Here is an 18831-nt window from a genome sequence, read left to right as displayed (position 1 = left end):
ATGAATGGATATGTACAACTGACAGGGGTATGGATTTGTGGAGCATCTCTATTATGGAACAGAGACCTAGGATAAGAGGGAGGGTACCCCAGAATCAGTGGAGGTGACCTAAGCTGTGATGCATGCACTACATTGGGGATATGGAATCTGAAGAGGCCACCTCCTTTAGCCAGGCAGGAACCCCAGGAGAGTGATAGAAACATCAACCCTGTCAAAAAAAAACTTTCAATGCAAAATTTATGCAGACAAGAGGGAAGGAACAGAGACTGAGGGAATGGTCAAACAATAACCCACCCAACTTAAGACCCATTCCATGGGCAAGCACCAATACCTGACACTATTAATGATGTTATACTTGCAGACAGGAATATGCTGTCCTCTGAGAGACTTCACCCAGAAGCTAACTCAGACAGTTACAGACACCCACAGTCAAATAGTAGATGAGGGAGGATTGGGGTTCTAATGGTAGAATAGAAGGAAGAATTGCTGGCCTTGAAGGAGATAGGACTCCACAGGAAGACCAACAGAATCAATTCACCTGGACACTTGGGGTTCTCAGAGTCTGAACTACAAACCAAAGAACATACACAGGCTGGACATAGGCTTCCCAGTACTTGTGTAGAAGATTGCAACATGGTATTCATGTGGATCCTGAACAACTGGAGTGGGGGCTATCCCAAAAGATGTTGCCTGTATGTGGGATATGTTCTTCAACGTAGGCTGCCTTGTCTACCTTCAGTGGGAGATATAGCATCTAGCCTCACAGAGACTTGCAATGCCAGGATGTGGGACCCCCACTTGCAAAGAGGAAAAAGGGAGGGGGAAGGAGAAGGATTGCGTGAGGGTGTGACTGGGAGGAACCAATGAGTAAGATGTAAAGTGAATAAGTAAAAAAAAAAATAGAATAAAAATATTTTTAATATAATGAACATTATTTAGCATCAATGTAACAAAATATCTATCTAGTGATTACAATGTCACCTTTTTTCTCTAATGAGTCTCTAGTAGTCGCCTTTAATCTAAATCCATTACTTTTTTTCAGTAAGTGCTTCAAGCAATCACTGATTGGGTAAGTCGTAATCACACAGTGTGCAGAAAACATTTCATCATATAGTTTGCCCACTGTGTTTAAGAGTGCCTGTGGTTTCATAGTCATATTGGCAATAAATGAAGAATTATGTAGCATTTCTTTCTTATATGACATTAATCTTGAAGAGATCTAATCTTTAAACTTATGGATAAATAAAGATTCCCTCTCTCTCTCTCTCTCTCTCTCTCTCTCTCTCTCTCTCTCTCTTTCTCTCTCACTTCTCATTCTGTATACATGCATAGATACATATACACACACATTCATGGAATCTGATTCCTTCTGTATCCACAGTCAAAAGGCACACATGTGACATGTGGTATGCATTCACACACACACACACACACACACACACACACACACACACATCATATGTATATGGCCTATTATCTAAGTATCTATCTATCTATCTATCTATCTATCTATCTATCTATCTATCTATCTATCTATCTACCTATCTATCTATCATGGCATGTATATACAGGTATATGCATATATACATACATTATATATAATATGTATATCTGTGTATATTTACATAATATATATGTATATATATTCTGAGCTTTTTGGTATTAGATATATGTAAAACAGTCTTCTCCTTTCCTATGTGAGAAGCAACTTAAAAACTGGTTTGAAGTTTTACTGAATTCTTTGCTTAGAAGCATATAAATTAGATTCTATCTATAAAATAAATTTGTTAGTAACATCCTATAAATTAATGATAATTTCTTAAATAAAAAGGAATACACAGGGAGACCTATAGTGGAAATTATGTCCTCTACAGATTCTTAAATATATGATCTTGCTGTTTGAGAATGCTTGTCTCCCCAAATTATATCCAGAATGCTATATATCATAACACGATTGCATTACTTTCTCAAAAAGATAGATTACATAAAATAATTAATATTTGCATATGTGCATGCTTGTAATTCTAGAAATTGGGAAACAAGAGACAGGAGGAAATGAAGCTCAAGGATCTTGGCTACATAACAAGTTTGGGGATGATTTATTCTACATGAGACTTTGTTTCAAAACAATTGAAGATGTAATACTATTTTAACAATACTCACCAAGCTCAACTGATAAATCTTAAGGCCAGCATGAGAGGCAACTTGGCACATTCACATGACCAGACTATGACATTAACAACGATAGAACCCCATTTCCTAAGGTTATCATGCCAGTGTGTGGTTAGATGGTACTTCTTCAATCATTTTTCTTTTTTCATAAACCAACAACTCCCTCTCCTCGAGATTGTTGATTTATCTGTTGCACGGCTAAATTTATACAAATTCCACGGACACCATTTTAATTTTAGTATTTATTGCCATCAAAATTAGCGATTTAGGGCTTACACAGAAAAATCTGCCACCATACAATCTTTCAAAGGAAAGCTGTCTTCTCTATGTGTGAGAAAGCTTTAACTTATTCCTGTTCTAACATAAACCATGTTTAACAAACAGATGCTTGAACATGTGCCGGAATTTAGATTAGGCAAGGAAGTTCACTCCACCTAGCAAGCAAGTCTGAAATATCATCTTTGTTTTTTAAAAGTTTGACCTGAATTACTGAAATCTAATGGATTCTCATGGTCAGTCATATGAATACGTTATAATCAGTAAGAAGTCAGTATTGCACATTAAGCTTGGACCAACTCAAGTTTCTTTTTTATGAGTTCTTTGCCATATGTGTTTTGTGAAAAGCCTTTTTCATCTAGACAGTATTGCAAAGATGTCATAGTTTATTTGTCTCCACAGTTTTATCTACAGGAGCATTGCACGTTGCCCGTAGGAGGGATAAGAAAGTGTTCCAAGGATAAAAGAACAATATGTGTAGCTAAATATAAATGTGGTCGTTGGTGCTAGATGTTGTAGTGTGCTTGACTATTTATCAGTGAATCACATGAAAGCCAAATAATAATGGCATTTATCGTTATCATGTGATACACAAAAGATTAACAAGAATAAGGCAAGGTATGAATTTCAGCAATCTGTTCTATTTGATAGCATTAATAGTTATCTACCAAACTAAAGTGGATAAACTGTATGAATATCTTCTTTATTAAGTTAGTAATGTAGATTTTCCTTCTGATTTGGGAATATTAAATAGTGAGAGGTCATATACTGATTGGATCACATGAACAGGGAACTTAAAACTAATAACTCACCATGGTTTCAAACGGTGAAAAATAATATTAGTGATTCTAAACTAAAATTTGAAGTTCTACTTTTGTAGAAAGCAAAGCAGGGTACCATTTCAGGTACATGAATTCCACATCTCTTGTCTGAAAACAAAGGGAGTCAGTGGAGAGAGGTCTTGTGCTTCCGTGTTCCGTGCAAGATACAAAGCTCTTTGGTGTCTAAGCATAAACTTAAAACAGCACCTTAAGGGGCTCTGCTCTCAGTTTTCATTACTACGCCATAGCACTAAGTTGAACAAATTTGTCATCAAACAGTTCTATTGTTTCATTGTGTCAAAGGTTGGCTGAGGGGGAGCAGATTTTCCTACACAGAGGGTAAGATGCAAAAATACGAAAGTCAGTGCGACATCCACAGGGGCATAAGACTTGAGAGCATGTAGACTAGGAACGCTACAGGGAGGCATGAGAGTCAGTAGTGAAGCAGCAGACATGAACTACCCGTATTGATATAAAGTTTTGTGCTACAGTTTCAACCTCCAAGTGTTTGCCTGGAGCCCATCTAAATTAAAGCTACTCCACTTATTCACAAGGTAGAAAATGGAGTCTGAGTTTCAATGAATTTTTAATTTTGTTCAATCTTTGAACCTGTTCGACTGAAAACAATTTAAAGAGGGCTGTGGCTATCAGCTTCAGAGTGAGTGAGTTCAGCTCCTCATTAGAGAGTTCTTGAATTTCCCATAAAAATCAACAGTGTGCATCTAACAGCATTCTTTTAATTTGCCCATCAATATGTGAATCACCACATCAAATATTCTTCAGGGCCCCTTTGGCTTGCAGATTAACCATGTCATTTTTGCCACACTTTTTGAATTCTCATTTTAAATAATCATAAATAGCAAAACTTTGATATTCTTTGGCATAGCATAGCTGTCTGATTCAGCCGAGTCTCTAAGTCTTAGAAATTGCACTTGTTCCTTCTTTAGAGTCCCAGTAGTCTCCTAAGGTTTTAGCTGAAAGATTCTTTATTGTATTCAAATTTTGTCCCATATGAGTTGTTCCGGTTACTCAAATTATGAAGAGTCTTGGAAATAGAACTGGGTCCACAGCAGAAAACTCCAACTGTTTTCCTGGAAAGAGAAGGGAAGAAATGGAAATCAGGTACAAAATTTGGCAGAACATGACAAGCAGAGAACTGTATGAACATGGGTTTAAGGTATTTGCAAACTTAATTTCTTGCTGCTTTACATTTTAAAACAATTCTCCAATTATGATACTCACAGTTGAATTCAGAAAGAATGTAACTATAGGCATAAACTGGCTGCTAGAAATTATGCAGTGTGTTTTGTATTATCCCCATATGCCACTGGTAACCACACTAAGAGAGAGAGAGAGTGAATAAATGCCACATAATTAATTGGAATTTTATAAATATTGTTCTAAGGATTTTGCATTGAGTTGAGAGAGAGAGAGAGAGAGAGAGAGAGAGAGAGAGAGAGAGAGAAAGAGATTACCAATTGGAAACCATTTTTATGCACCTGCAAGCATCCCCCGACACATGCATCTATATATACTTCTTTAGTTTATGCACTGCAGGATTCATGGGAAAGGACAAGTAGTCTTTGATTATAATATAATATAAAACTTCTGTCAGTAAGCAAAAACATATATTTTTAACAAATAGGAAAAATAAATACCAAGAATTAAGTATTTCAAATTGATTTTCCTCCAAGGTTTACCGATAAGCACTGACTTCCTTTATGATAACAAATGTTGAATTCTTTTTTTATGCTATTTTTTTAATTTAGAGAATACTTTATTAGTTTTTTTAATCAAACCCACGTATATAAGACCTTACATATTTAATACAGTGTGTTACCCCTGTACAAATGGAAAAAACTTAAGTTCAACATTTCTAGACCAATATGGCTGTTAATTTCTGTACAGTGCCAACTCAACACAGTAAACGGGGATACTTTTTTCGAAAGTTGACAGCACAGGTAAAGTTTCAAAAAATTCAAATTATATATCTGTATATATATATTTATATTTATATAAAAAGACCAATAATAGCAGTGTGTTATGCATCAACAGCAGCAACAGCTTTTCCAGGTTCTGCAGTCATCTGAACAAAACTGTAGAGACATCCAGCACACTCCATTAAAAAAAAAATAAAAAAACAAAACCCGAGAAAACAGCACAGTTCTGTTACTCTTGTGGTACCTGGCACCATTTTTTTTTAAATTAGCTTCTCAATCATCATCTGGAAAGAAAACATTCTGAGCAACATCATTAAAAACAGCTCTGATAAAGCACGGTCACTACTACGTATCATAAAGCAGGTACAAGCTATTTTACATCCACAGAGGTATGATACAGTACTGTCCTACATCTATAATACTAGAGGATACAATTTAAAAGGCATTATTTGAGACTTGATTCTACTTTTCCAGCAGAGGGCCCAAAGGATGGTGTGACACAGCTTTGTAAAGAAACATACTCTAGACAGGATTTCCTTTCACTAGTGGCACACTTCTAAGGATTCATTCTCTCCATGAATGTCAGCTAAAACCATTATTAAAAAAATGAAATATCCCTAGAACAAAACCGTATAACCACCGGATTCACATGAAGATGACCTAGTGGAGACAAGCTGTACCTCACCTTACCAACAAGCTATCAAATCTGTTATGTTTAAACAGTGAGACCTCCAAGGAAGGAGATGCCAAGTAGTGCTTCAAAGCTTCGGACCACAATCAAACACAGCATCCTTTTCAACAGAAGCAGAAGCTCATCTGAATATGCTCATGGATGCTGACATCAACATTTAATCATCTCCTCACTCATCCAGGAAGAGGGGGAGATCAGTTACTACTGTACATTATTGTGTTCAACCAAATCACCATGTTACAACAATAGCAAGCTGCCATAATAAAAAATAAGGCTCCTCTATCCAGCACCAGATAGCATCATTTTACTTTCAAGCCTAGAAATTGCACACTTGTATATAAACCAATCGAAGATGAGGATTGAGAGTTCATCTTGGTGGATTTTTCCTTTGATGAATATGAAGTGTCCTTCCTTATCTTTTTTGATGACTTTTAATTGAAAATTGATTTTATTTGATATTAGAATGGCTACTCCAGCTTGCTTCTTCTGACCATTTGCTTGGAAAGTTGTTTTCCAGCCTTTCACTCTGAGGTAGTGTCTGTCTTTGTCTCTGAGGTGTGTTTCCTGTAGGCAGCAGAATGCAGGGTCCTCATTGCGTATCCAGTTTGTTAATCTATGTCTTTTTATTGGGGAGTTGAGGCCATTGATATTGAGAGATATTAAGGAATAGTGATTATTGCTTCCTGTTATATTCATATTTGGATGTGAGGTTGTGTTTGTGTGCTTTCATTCTCTTTGTTTTGTTGCCAAGACGATTAGTTTCTTGCTTCTTCTAGGGTATAGCTTGCCTCCTTATGTTGGGCTTTACCCTTTATTATCCTTTGTAGTGCTGGATTTGTAGAAAGATATTGTGTAAATTTGGTTTTGTCATGGAATATCTTGGTTTCTCCGTCTATGTTAATTGAGAGTTTTGCAGGATACAGTAACCTGGGCTGGCATTTGTGTTCTCTTAGGGTCTGTATGACATCTGTCCAGGATCTTCTGGCCTTCATAGTTTCTGGCAAAAAGTCTGGTGTGATTCTGATCGGTCTGCCTTTATATGTTACTTGACCTTTTTCCCTTACTGCTTTTAATATTCTTTCTTTATTTTGTGCGTTTGGTGTTTTGACAATTATGTGACGGGAGGTGTTTCTTTTCTGGTCCAATCTATTTGGAGTTCTGTAGGCTTCTTGTATGCCTATGGGTATCTCTTTTTTTAGGTTAGGGAAGTTTTCTTCTATGATTTTGTTGAAGATATTTACTGGTCCTTTGAGCTGGGAGTCTTCACTCTCTTCTATACCTATTATCCTTAGGTTTGATCTTCTCATTGAGTCCTGGATTTCCTGTATGTTTTGGACCAGTAGCTTTTTTCCGCTTTACATTATCTTTGACAGTTGAGTCAATGATTTCTATGGAATCTTCTGCTCCCGAGATTCTCTCTTCCATCTCTTGTATTCTGTTGGTGAAGCTTGTATCTACAGCTCCTTGTCTTTTCTTTTGATTTTCTATGTCCAGGGTTGTTTCCATGTGTTCTTTCTTGATTGCTTCTATTTCCATTTTTAATTCCTTCAACTGTTTGATTGTGTTTTCCTGGAATTCTTTCAGGGATTTTTGCGATTCCTCTCTGTAGGCTTCTACTTGTTCTCCAAGGGAGTTCTTTATGTCTTTCTTGAAGTCCTCCAGCATCATGATCAAATATGATTTTGAAAATAGATCTTGCTTTTCTGGTGTGTTTGGATATTCCGTGTTTGCTTTGGTGGGAGAATTGGGCTCCGATGATGCCATGTAGTCTTGGTTTCTGTTGCTTGGGTTCCTGCGCTTGCCTCTCGCCATCAGATTATCTCTAGTGTTACTTTGTTCTGCTATTTCTGACCGTGGCTAGACTGTCCTATAAGCCTGTGTGTCAGGAGTGCTGTAGACCTGTTTTCCTGTTTTCTTTCAGCCAGTTATGGGGACAGAGTGCTCTGCTTTCGGGCGTGTAGTTTTTCCTCTCTACAGGTCTTCAGCTGTTCCTGTGGGCCTGTGTCTTGAGTTCACCAGGCAGGTTTCTTGCAGGGGAAAAGTTGGTCCTACCTGTGGTTCCAAGGCTCAAGTTTGCTCGTGGGGTACTGCCTAAGTCCTCTCCGTGGCGGCAGCAACTGGGAAGATCTGCGCCGCTCTTTCCGGGAGCCTCCGTGCACGAGGGTTCCAGATGACGTTTGGTGTTTTCCTCTGGCGTCTGGATGTGCACAGAGTGCAGTCTCTTCTGGTTTCCCAGGCGTGTCTGCCTCTCTGAAGGTTTAGCTCTCCCTCCCACGGGATTTGGGTGCAGAGAACTGTTTATCCGGTCTGTTTCCCTCAGGTTCCGGCGGTGTCTCAGGTGCAGGGGTCCTGCTGCTCCTGGGCCCTCCCCTACGGGAACCCAGAGGCCTTATACAGTTGCCTCTTGGGCCAGGGATGTGGGCAGGGGTGGGCAGTGTTGGTGGTCTCCTCCGCTCTGCAGCCTCAGGAGTGCCCACCTGATCAGGCGGTGAGGTCTCTCCAAATGTTGAATTCTTATCCCAGTGAAGACAAATGCAGTCTGCTCACATTACTTCAACAAAATTGAGAGCAGAAGACAAAGACCAGAATTTATATAAACTCATACAACCAGGCGAAACATTTTTATTAAGGCTTTTCTCTTCAAAAATGAAAGGAGAATCATGAAAACAACATTTCTTTACAGTCATGATGGTAAAATATAGATATCTTCTTCCATTAGAGAAGAAAGAAAGCTTCAGGTACACCTCAGGGTAAGTGCTGTTTCCCAGCATTCATAAAATCCTGACTTTGACCTGCATCCCTGCAATTATGACAAACCTACTATTATATGTACTTCACCCACATACCCACACACACATTAATGTAAAAGTTAATTGCTGTTACTGTATACAAGGGATCATGCATCTCCAAGAAGTCACAGGATGACAAATAAAAAGCTTAGAATCAGGCATGGGCAGCTTTTCTGAGGTATTGTACAGGGTGTAATGAATGTTATTGTCATTGTCCTTGGCTTCCCACCAGAATTTGATACTCAAGACAGCATTACCGAATATACTATACACTTTCATCCCAGGATATAGAAGAGTCAAGTTGCTCTGTGATGAGGAAGCTTTCTCCTGCATAGATATCTTTCACAGTCAAAAATGATTCCATGTAGGCTGTTGGACATAGATGTTATCAAGAGTCTTACCGAGCTCTGAATACTGAGAGCTACAATAAGGACTAAGTGGTGAGATATGTGTAACCAACTGCTGTCTGATTGTGTTTAAGACCTACTTCACAGGAGGAATACATACCTTATACTATACATCCGGGTAAGAAGACATGGCAGGGAAGCTAACAGGCTCTAGGGGTGAATCCACTACTATTATTCTGCTACATGAACACAGTACTAATCAATCCACTAAATTGATATCTTTATACCCAAAATCAGTTTAGATCTGAAAATTCAGCAGAAAATGTTGCACTAAGTTAATGTAGAAACTTACAACTGGTCAAAGTGCAGAAAATTAGTATCCGGGAATACTCTTCCACATATGGGGCATCTTATAACACAACTTCTACTAAAGGCTCAGGCACTGTGATGGAAGAAGGGGTGATTTTTAAGTACCAGCGTATAGGGAGGACTGTGATGAAAATCTCTGAACACAGTAATATTGTTAACACTCATGATGACAGCTGTGTTTGTCTGTGCAAGACCTACGCAAGATCAGGAAAATCAGCATTGCAGCATGGAGGTAGGGTTCAAGAGCCACCACCCTGAACTGAGGAGTTATGGACAGTTGATGGATGCTAAGGAGAGAGTCAGTTTTTTAAGGGTCTGACTCTTGGTAGGTCAACCATCCTACGCATTTGTATGAAGACAGCACAAACTGAATTTGGTTGTTTTAAAGTGATGTGAAGTTGGGAAGTGTGGGGAAAGGGAATCTGAGGGAAGGTAGGGGGAGCTGAAGGAAACTGTGCTCAAAATATACTTTATATATTCATAAAACTCTCACATATTTTATCATCTATCTATCTTCTATCTATCTATCTATCTATCTATCTATCTATCTATCTATCTATCTATCTATCTATCTATCTATCATCCCAAAGATGTGTGAACAAGGTGTTTCAGAAACTGAACACATACTATACTCTCTTGGGAAAAAAAATCAAGAAAACAAACCAAACCTACATTTACCATTTCTTTCAGCCTGGCAACAATCGGTATGACAAAGAACAGTGTGGGAAACTAAAAAAGTATCATTGGTTAAAGAGACCAAACAAACAAAAAACATCTCCTGAACTTCAAGAAAATATTGAAAGGGTATAACAAAGAGAAAACTTGAGAGGTGCCTAGAAAGGGATAAAATCTATATATTATGCATGATAAAGGGAAGAAGAAATGTGAAGGTAATAGGCATGTGCCTCAAACATGTCAGGGTGTAGTAGAGTGACAGATATCTGAAAGTGCTAACAAAGCAAAATGTAAACTATTGTGTAATAAGCTCTATCTATACAGAAATGTCTTTGAAAGTGAAAACAGAATCAAAAGTTTTCTAACAAAAACTGAATTTACTGAAAGTAAAACACTATTACAAGGAAGCTCATAAAAATTCATGAAGAGGCAAAGTGTTATCAAGGTGGCATTCTGGTTAGCTGTAATTGTCAACTGAGAGGCTCTACCAGGAACAGACTGAAACAGATGCCACAATCAACCGTTGGACTGAGGTTGGGGACCTCTGTGGAAGAGTTAGGGGAAGTAAAGAAGAATCTGATAGGGATTGCAGTCCCATAGAAAGACCAAGAGTGTCAACCGAGGGTGCAGGTAGCACCCTCTCAGAGGCTAAGGTAGGGGAGATAGGGTAAAGAATTCTGGGAGGAGTGGAAGGGGGGAAACATTTGTGATATGAATAAATAAAATAATGAATAAAAAATGATAAACTGTAGTACAGATCTAGAAAAGAATTCGTCCAATTTTGACTTCATTACAATTCCTATATGACCTTCACACAGCTCTACAGATCCAAGAGCTTCAATACTGGGGAGTTGAGAATGGGCTCAAGAGCTTCTTTCTTTCTTTCTTTCTTTCTTTCTTTCTTTCTTTCTTTCTTTCTTTCTTTGTTTCCTTCTTTCTTTCTTCCTTTCTTTCTTTCTTTCTTTCTTTCTTTCTTTCTTTCTTTCTTTCTTTCTTTTGTTTGTTAACCACTTATGCTTAGAAAAAAAAAAGGTTGGGAACCAACTGTCCAAAGCTGTTATTTCGGAAGGCATGACAACTGGAGAAAATACTCATAAAAATAATGAATCCAAAGCAACATAGAAGATGACAAAATGATGAACACATAAACATGCTAGGACTAAACTGATAAGCTCAAAGCCACCATATCTCTACGAAATTCAAAATCAACACAGTTAAAGTTTTAATGTACTTGAAATCATATATATATATATATATATATATATATATATATATATATATATATATATATATATATATGGCATTTCAAGGACCCATAGACCCAAAACTATAGTTGATTTCCACACATTGAGAAAAGTAAACAAGAAGACCATAAGTATACTAAAATTTTGAACACTACCATTAACTAATTAAAACTATTGTCATCTGTTATTTATTACTCAGCCAGTCAACAATAGTTAATTAAAAAATCATTTCAAATGAGTATATTAGATAGACCATATCCTGGTCAGTGAAACTGATCTCAATAAGTTTTAAGAAGTGAGTATTATTTTTCAACAGACTTTTTCTTTTTCCCTGGATAGATTGTGGGTGTAGTCTATTCTGGTAGAAAAGGCGTAACTGTAAGAGCATGCGGTGGTTAATACTATCACACCCATAATCAAGGATTAGGGAGCAATGAATGTGGTTGAGCCTCTCCATTCTCCTTTTCGTTGATTCTGAGACAGCAGCTAATGGAATGGTGATATTTTCACAGTGTTTATTCCACATTAGGTAATCATCTCTGTAAAAACCCTCACACAAACATCCAGAGATTTATTTCTATGATAATTCTAAACACTGTCAAATTGACAATCCAGATACACAAAGTGGAAATGTAAGTTTTCTTACTCCAATATCAAGTGAATTCACAGACAGAATCAGTCATTCCTAATTGCTTTGCCTATCTTAAACATACTAGTAAATAAACTAACTTTTTCATGCTCACCCCTGTCTTATAAAGTTTACAAACTCTCTAGCTAATAAGTGGAATGAGAGAAGAGCACAAGGAAAGAAAAATGGAAGAGCAGCTAAAATTAAGGAGCAGTTAAGTGGTAGTGTGGAAACCTAGTACAGGAGAAGCTTCACACACACACACACACACACACACACACACACACAAACACACACACGGAGATCTAAATAAAATCACAAAATAATATGGAGATAGAAGGACACCTGGATTTTCCTCGTCATCAAATGAAGCTTCAAGTAGCAGGATTGGGTTATATGTAATAGAGTTGTTGCTCAAAGGGATCCCATTGGAAGGTCAGAACAACCCAGGCTATTGTTAGGACTAAAGGCTGATCTTCACAAACTGATGGTATGACCCCATTGCTTGACCTATACAACCCACTGAATACAGTGAAGTTGGTCTGGTGCCTACCTAGGACCTTCATTCCTATGGGTTAGTTACCTTAGGACGCAGATGGTATGCTGGATGTTACCAAAAGAGAAATAAAACACCATGCCATCTACAGTGGAGTCCTCCTTGCAGGTCAAACTAGAGCAATTGTGGTGCAAAGTTTGTGGCAGTAACCAAGCAATGCTGGATTTAACTTAAAGCCCGATCCATAAGATGAAACCCATAGCTGATGTTCTCTGAGTGACTAGGAACTTGTTTAGGAAGAAGGGGGAAAACCAAATACTACTACTATCTTGCTAAAGGGATGTATCGATAAAATGGCTCCCAATGACATTCTGTTATATTCACAGATCAGAGCTTTGCTTGGCCATCATCAGAGAAGCTTCTTCCTAAGCATATTAGGGGTCTTAGATCTGAAATAAGTAGACACATGTCCCCATCCTTAAATAGAAGTTGCACATGAAATTTTAATTTTCTCTAAGGGTGTCTCACTGGGGAATCTTGAAGGTAGTTTGCATGTCCAGGGGTAGACGGCCAAAAAAAAAATAAATAAATAAATAAAAATAATTTCAATAGCAGTTTTGGAGGTTCTTTGTCTTCTAATGCCACATTAGGGATTTTTATTTTTTTAAAATTTATTACTGTTTTTAAATTTTACTTTACAAGTCATTTGCATATGTACTATGGCTTCCAGTTAAGCATTTTTTTAGGGGATTCCTGAGTATTTCAAAAACTGTCTCGTCATCTACGCCTTTTCCTTGTGACTTACCTTGTGTGCTTTCCTTCTGCTTATTTTGTTTTATTCTAATCTGTTTGTCTTTGTTTTATCATGTCATGTCGTATTATATTAATTATTATACCTTAGAAGCCTGTTTGTTTTTTTAATGAGAGACCGAAAAGTGTGGTGGATCCATATGGGAAGGAAAAGAAACAAACTATAACCAGAATGCTATATGAAAAAATATTTATTTTCAGTAGAAGAAAAAAAAGTAGTTTTTAAATATTTATATATAAAATTGTTTGACAGGGTGTGCTACTCTCCAGTTTAAAGCTTAATCAGAAGATTTTCAAACAAATCTGTATAAGTATCAAAATATAATTGAAAAATATCTGCATATTTGGAAGCTGATTAGAATAACTCTAAATATGTCAAGAACAAAGGAAAAATCATATGAAAATTAACTTTTTCACAACCTGTATAATAATGAAAAATGTAACAAAAGTGAATACAAAGTTGTGTCATAGAAAATTTTATAAGATTATATAAAAATTGTCCATGATCAAAACATAAGAGTATCATCAAAAGCTGATTAAAAAACATTTGAAAATACTTTTTAAAAATCAATAATTATCTACTGTAGGGTCAATATATTTTTTGCTTAAAAAATTAAAGCTTATGTTTCTTGTTTGTATATCTATGAATTTATACACTATTTTTTATTGCAATGAGAAACATAATGAGCAAAAGCAATTTCGGGAGTAAAAGATTGATTTCACCTTACAGCTTGTAGCCCATCAAGAAGAGATATTGGGACAGAAACTACAGGCCAGACTGTAGGCAGAAACTGAAGCAGAATCCACTGCTTACTGGACTGCTCTCAAGGGCTTGCTGTTTCTACATCCCAGTACCATCTGCCCAGGGGTGGCACTGCCCACAGAGGCTGGACATATCAATCACCAGTCAAGAAAATGTTTCCACAGACTCTCCTGTGGGCCAGTATTATGGGGCATTTACTCACCTGAGGTTCCTTCTTCCCAGATGACCATACTAAGTATCAAAGTTGCCAACAGACAATCAGCACAAAGGCATTTACACAGGTTCTTGAAATTTCTTTAAGAATTTATGACAAAAAACAGCAGCCACCTCTGAGATATAGAATCTAGACATGCAATCTATATCATATACAATATGGATGCCACTGTCTTAATACATTAACCTTTTCTGAAAATAAAAAAAAATCATGTTCATCCAACATACAGTGTTAAAACTCAATGTATGTGTTAGTCGTCTCTTTAGTCTATTGTTTCAGTGACTTATATGCATGAGGTTAACCAAATGTTTTAAGTGAAGTCTTCTATTGATGTAGTATTCAGTGTTCTAATTAATAATTGTTAGGATATCAACCCATTCTTTCCCAAGTATGTTTTATAAAATATAAATAATTAAAACACAAAGAATTAATTTCACAACCATGTCGCAGAGTAAATGCACACAGCAAGGGGCAGTACAGAGGATCAACAGTAGATGGTGAACATTCACTCCTATACCAGTCTCATAAGAAAGGAACAAATAAACAAATAAACAGATTATCAGTATGAAGTATAAACTTTATGACAATTAGTAATTCTCACAAACTAATGGAAGGAGCTAATAATCCTGACCTGATTTGTTATAAGAGAGCCAGAGCACTGGGGTGTGGATTTAGATTTGCACTCAGGAAACTGATGAAATTTTCATCCATGAGGTATGGAAAACAAAAGAGATTCCTGTTCTCAGAATTCAGTATATAGCAGTGTTGAATGTCTCTGTGGTATCTACACCAAGGCTCAGATCAATAGGACAAATTTATCACATCTAATGCCAGAGACGGGAGAAAAGAATATGTCCAAAACTGGACTGAGATTTCTTTTCATCATTACTAGGAAATGGAATTTTAGAAAGTATCACTGTTTTGAAGTAAATAATCATTCTCTGTCCATTAGAAAAGTACTTTATCAAAGAAAAAAGAATGCAACTGAAGTAATTTCAAACATGCCTCAACTTGAACCACACGGGTAGCTTTAAGTCTTTACATTTGGCTCCTTTGACTTCAATTTAATCTTCTGAATGAAATTTTCTGAGGGAGCAATTAGAGGCCACAGTAAGTTAGTGGTCTTTTCAAGGCATTTGATTGTTCATGAATTTATGGGTTGGAGAACCTCTTTAAAACTCATCTTTCTACAAGCTGGCCTATACATTTAGAATTAATACTGTCTATGTATATCAAAACAAATTTTTAAAATTATAAAATTTTCAACTACATTCATACAGTACATAATGAAATTTCAACCAAATATTTATCACACCTCATTGTGGCCCCATAACATAAAAACAAAACAAAACAAAAAACCAGAACTATAAAGTTCTTGCTAATGAAAAATTATTTTTTCATGATACATAATACTTAATGATAAATGATGATCTTGCTAATAGGCTTATATATTTACTATATTACACATTTGTTATTTGATACTGTAATCCATCAACTTACTTAAAAAGAAAAGGTTTACTATATAAGAGAAGCAGGCTTAGACATGTCTGGTTTACTACCACTCTTGGCTAGATTATTTTTTCTTATGAATAACTTTACCTTATATTGTATTATTCTTTATATCATTAGGAAAACTGGACTGCATTGTATCTCTATTTAAATAAGCACATGTATATATTGACATATATAGAGATTTGGAGATCTGACAGATGTTTTAAGCATGTTTATACATTTAAGTATCCTCTGTATATATTGAAATGTATTTTTAAAATTATAAATTATTCAACTGCATTCATGAACCACATAATGACATTTGCATCAAAGACTAAGAACACATATGATTATGGTTCCATAACAGGAAAATGTGAGGGCTAGTATTTTTCCACCAGCCTCAGACAGCTCCTCCCATCCATGAGGGATTAAACCAGCCTCAGACAGCTCCTCCCATCCATAGGGAGTAAACCAGCCTCAGACAGTTCCTCCCATCCAGGAGGGAGTGCAGCAATACAGTCTAGGGCAGTCTCTGAGATTACCAGGAGCCCTGTCTTCACAGTAGGACTGTCTTAACATTGTCTAAAGGAATGCATTTCAAGGACCCTGGCACTGCCCTGGTTTGTAGCCAAACTCTCACCAATGCCCCTGTATGCCCAATCTCTATCTCGCCCTTTATGAAATGTATAAAACTGTACTTTACGGATTGATTGGGATTTGCTTCTCCTCGAGAGGTTGGCTGACCTCTAGCTGGACATAAAAAATTCCTCATGCCATTACAGCGGTCTCCAGTCTCATGTCTCATTCATGGGAGTCTCTTGGGTTGAGTCTTACAAAAATAGAACTAAAAATTCCCCTTACTTAATGATGCTGTACCTGTCATTAATACTTAAGTACAGCACATTAAAAATGAGTTTGTGGTGAAGTTGGTATAAAGAAATAGACTGCAATGCGAACCCTGTACAATAATATCTAAGTACGTGCTACATGATGCTTTCACAGTGATGAACCTCCCCAATGATACATATCTTCAAACAAATCTATCCCACACTAGTAACTGAATGGTAAACACAGTCATGTTAAAATATTAACTGGTGAATAAGGTACTCATAAAATATTTGAAAGCAAACTTATAATTTATGTGCATGCTGATAGAGAAGAAAGATAAATTTAAGAATCAAAGTATACCTTTTCAGGTGTAAAAATATATTGGATTCTAAGAGAATTCAAGGGGTTAGTGGAATAGCAATTCAAGTTTAAGGGGAAATGATGTACAATTTCCAGTTAATAAATAAGAGCTTCTTCAGGCACCATTTTAACAACCAAGCAACTACGATATTTCTATTCCGGTGTATATGTTTAAAGCAATTCATTTTAAAATATCTATATTTACAATATTTAAATTGCAACTTATAAAACATCGGAAAATTAAACTCAGGTTATAAACTTAAAACAGAACACCAATGACTCAGGCTCTAAGATCAACTATTGACGAGTGGAATCTCCTAAAATAGAAAAGCTGCTGTAAGGCAAAGGATACTGTCAATAGGACAAAGCGGTAACCTACAGATTGTTAAAAGACTTTTACCAACCTGACATCTGATAGAGGGCTAATATCAAATGAAATCAAAGAACTCAAGAAGTTAGACTCTAGAGAACCAAATAACTCTATTAAAAAGGTGTACAAAGCTAAACAAAGAAATTCTCAACTGAGGAATCTTGAGTCGTCAAGAAGGAACTAAAGAAACGTTCAAGATCTTTAGGCATCAGGGAAATGCAGATCAAAACAACCCTGAGATTCCATCTCACATCAGAAAAAATGGCTAAGATTAAAAACTCAGGTGACAGCAGATGCCGGTGAGGATGTGGAGAAAGAGGAATACTCCTCCATTGTTGGTGGGATTGCAAGCTAGAATAACCACTCCAGGAATCAATCTGGCGGTTCCTCAGAAAATTGGAAATAGATCTACCCAGCTATACCTCTCCTGGGCATATACCTAAAAAGATGCTGCAACATATAACAAGGACACGTGCTCTACTATGTTCATAGCGGCCTTATTTATAATAGCCAGAAGCTGGAATCAACCCAGATGCCTCTCAATGGAAGAATGGATACAGAAAATGTGATATTATTTACACAATGGAGTGCTACTCAGCTATTAAAAACAATGGCATTGTGAAATTCGCTGGCAAATGGATAAAATTAGAAGATATTATCCTGAATGAGGTAACCCAGACACAAAAGAACACACATAGTACGTACTCACTGATGAGTGGATATTATCCCAAAAGCTCACAATGCCCACAATACAACCCACAGACCACATGGTGCTCATGAGGCAGGAAAACCAAGGTGTGAATGCTTCAGTTCTGCATTAAGGGGGTTAGAGGATGATCAAGGACGGTGGAGGGAATGGGTTTCTGGGTGAGAGAGGGGAAGGGGAGGAAAAAAGGGGCAATATCAGGTGCCGGAGGGGATGGGAAGATGTAGAAAGTCAGAAAATCTAATAAAAATATGTAGCAGTGGGGGATGAGGAAGAGGAGACAGCCACTAGAGGGTTCCCAGATGCCAGAGAAATGAGATGCTCCCAATACCCAAAGGGGATGACTTTAGCCGAAATGTGCAGAAAAGGGAAGATAGAACCTGTAGAGACCATCTCCAGTAGACAGGCATAGGCTGCAATAGAGGGATGGGGTCACATACCCATCTGAAAGTTTTTAACCGAGAAATGTTCCTGTCCAAGGGAAGAACAGGGACAAAACTGGAGCAGAGACTGAAGGAAGGGCCATCCAGGGACCACCCCATCCAGGGATCTATCCTGGCTACAGACACCAAACCAGATATTGTTTCAGTTGCTAAGAGGCACTTGCTGGCAGGAACCTGGTGTGATTGTTCTTTGGGAGTTTCAGCAAGCAACTGACCAATACAGATGTACGTGCTTGGAGCCAACCATCAGACTGAGCTCAGGGACCCTGGTGGAGGAGCAGGCAGAAGGACTAGAAGAGCAGGCAGGAATTGCAACCCCATAGGAAGAACAACATTGGCTGGCTGAACCAACCAGTGTCCCCAGGGATTAGACAACCAACCAAGGAATGTACAGGGAG

The 18831-nt window shown here is 37.3% G+C and overlaps 1 protein-coding gene across 4 annotated transcripts in view; it reads right to left on the bottom strand.

Annotated features, from left to right (window-relative positions):
• Positions 1–2399: 2399 nt before the first annotated feature.
• The window catches only part of Nox4 (NADPH oxidase 4), a 166801-nt gene continuing 150369 nt past the window's right edge, over positions 2400–18831 (bottom strand). For 3 of the 4 annotated variants that reach the window (XM_087595397.1, XM_087595403.1, XM_087595410.1), the window contains one exon: positions 2400–4360. In XM_087595397.1, coding sequence (XP_087451523.1) covers positions 4240–4360 — 121 coding nt within the window. In that variant the 3' untranslated portion in view covers positions 2400–4239. The remainder of the gene's footprint in view (positions 4361–18831) is intronic. The other variant, NM_053524.1, reaches the window with a different exon arrangement.

Source organism: Rattus norvegicus, chromosome 1 (assembly GCF_021556685.1).
Source record: "Rattus norvegicus strain SHRSP/BbbUtx chromosome 1, alternate assembly SHRSP_T2T, whole genome shotgun sequence".
Taxonomy (NCBI): domain Eukaryota; kingdom Metazoa; phylum Chordata; class Mammalia; order Rodentia; family Muridae; genus Rattus; species Rattus norvegicus.
This window is presented reverse-complemented; position numbering and strand designations above follow the sequence as displayed.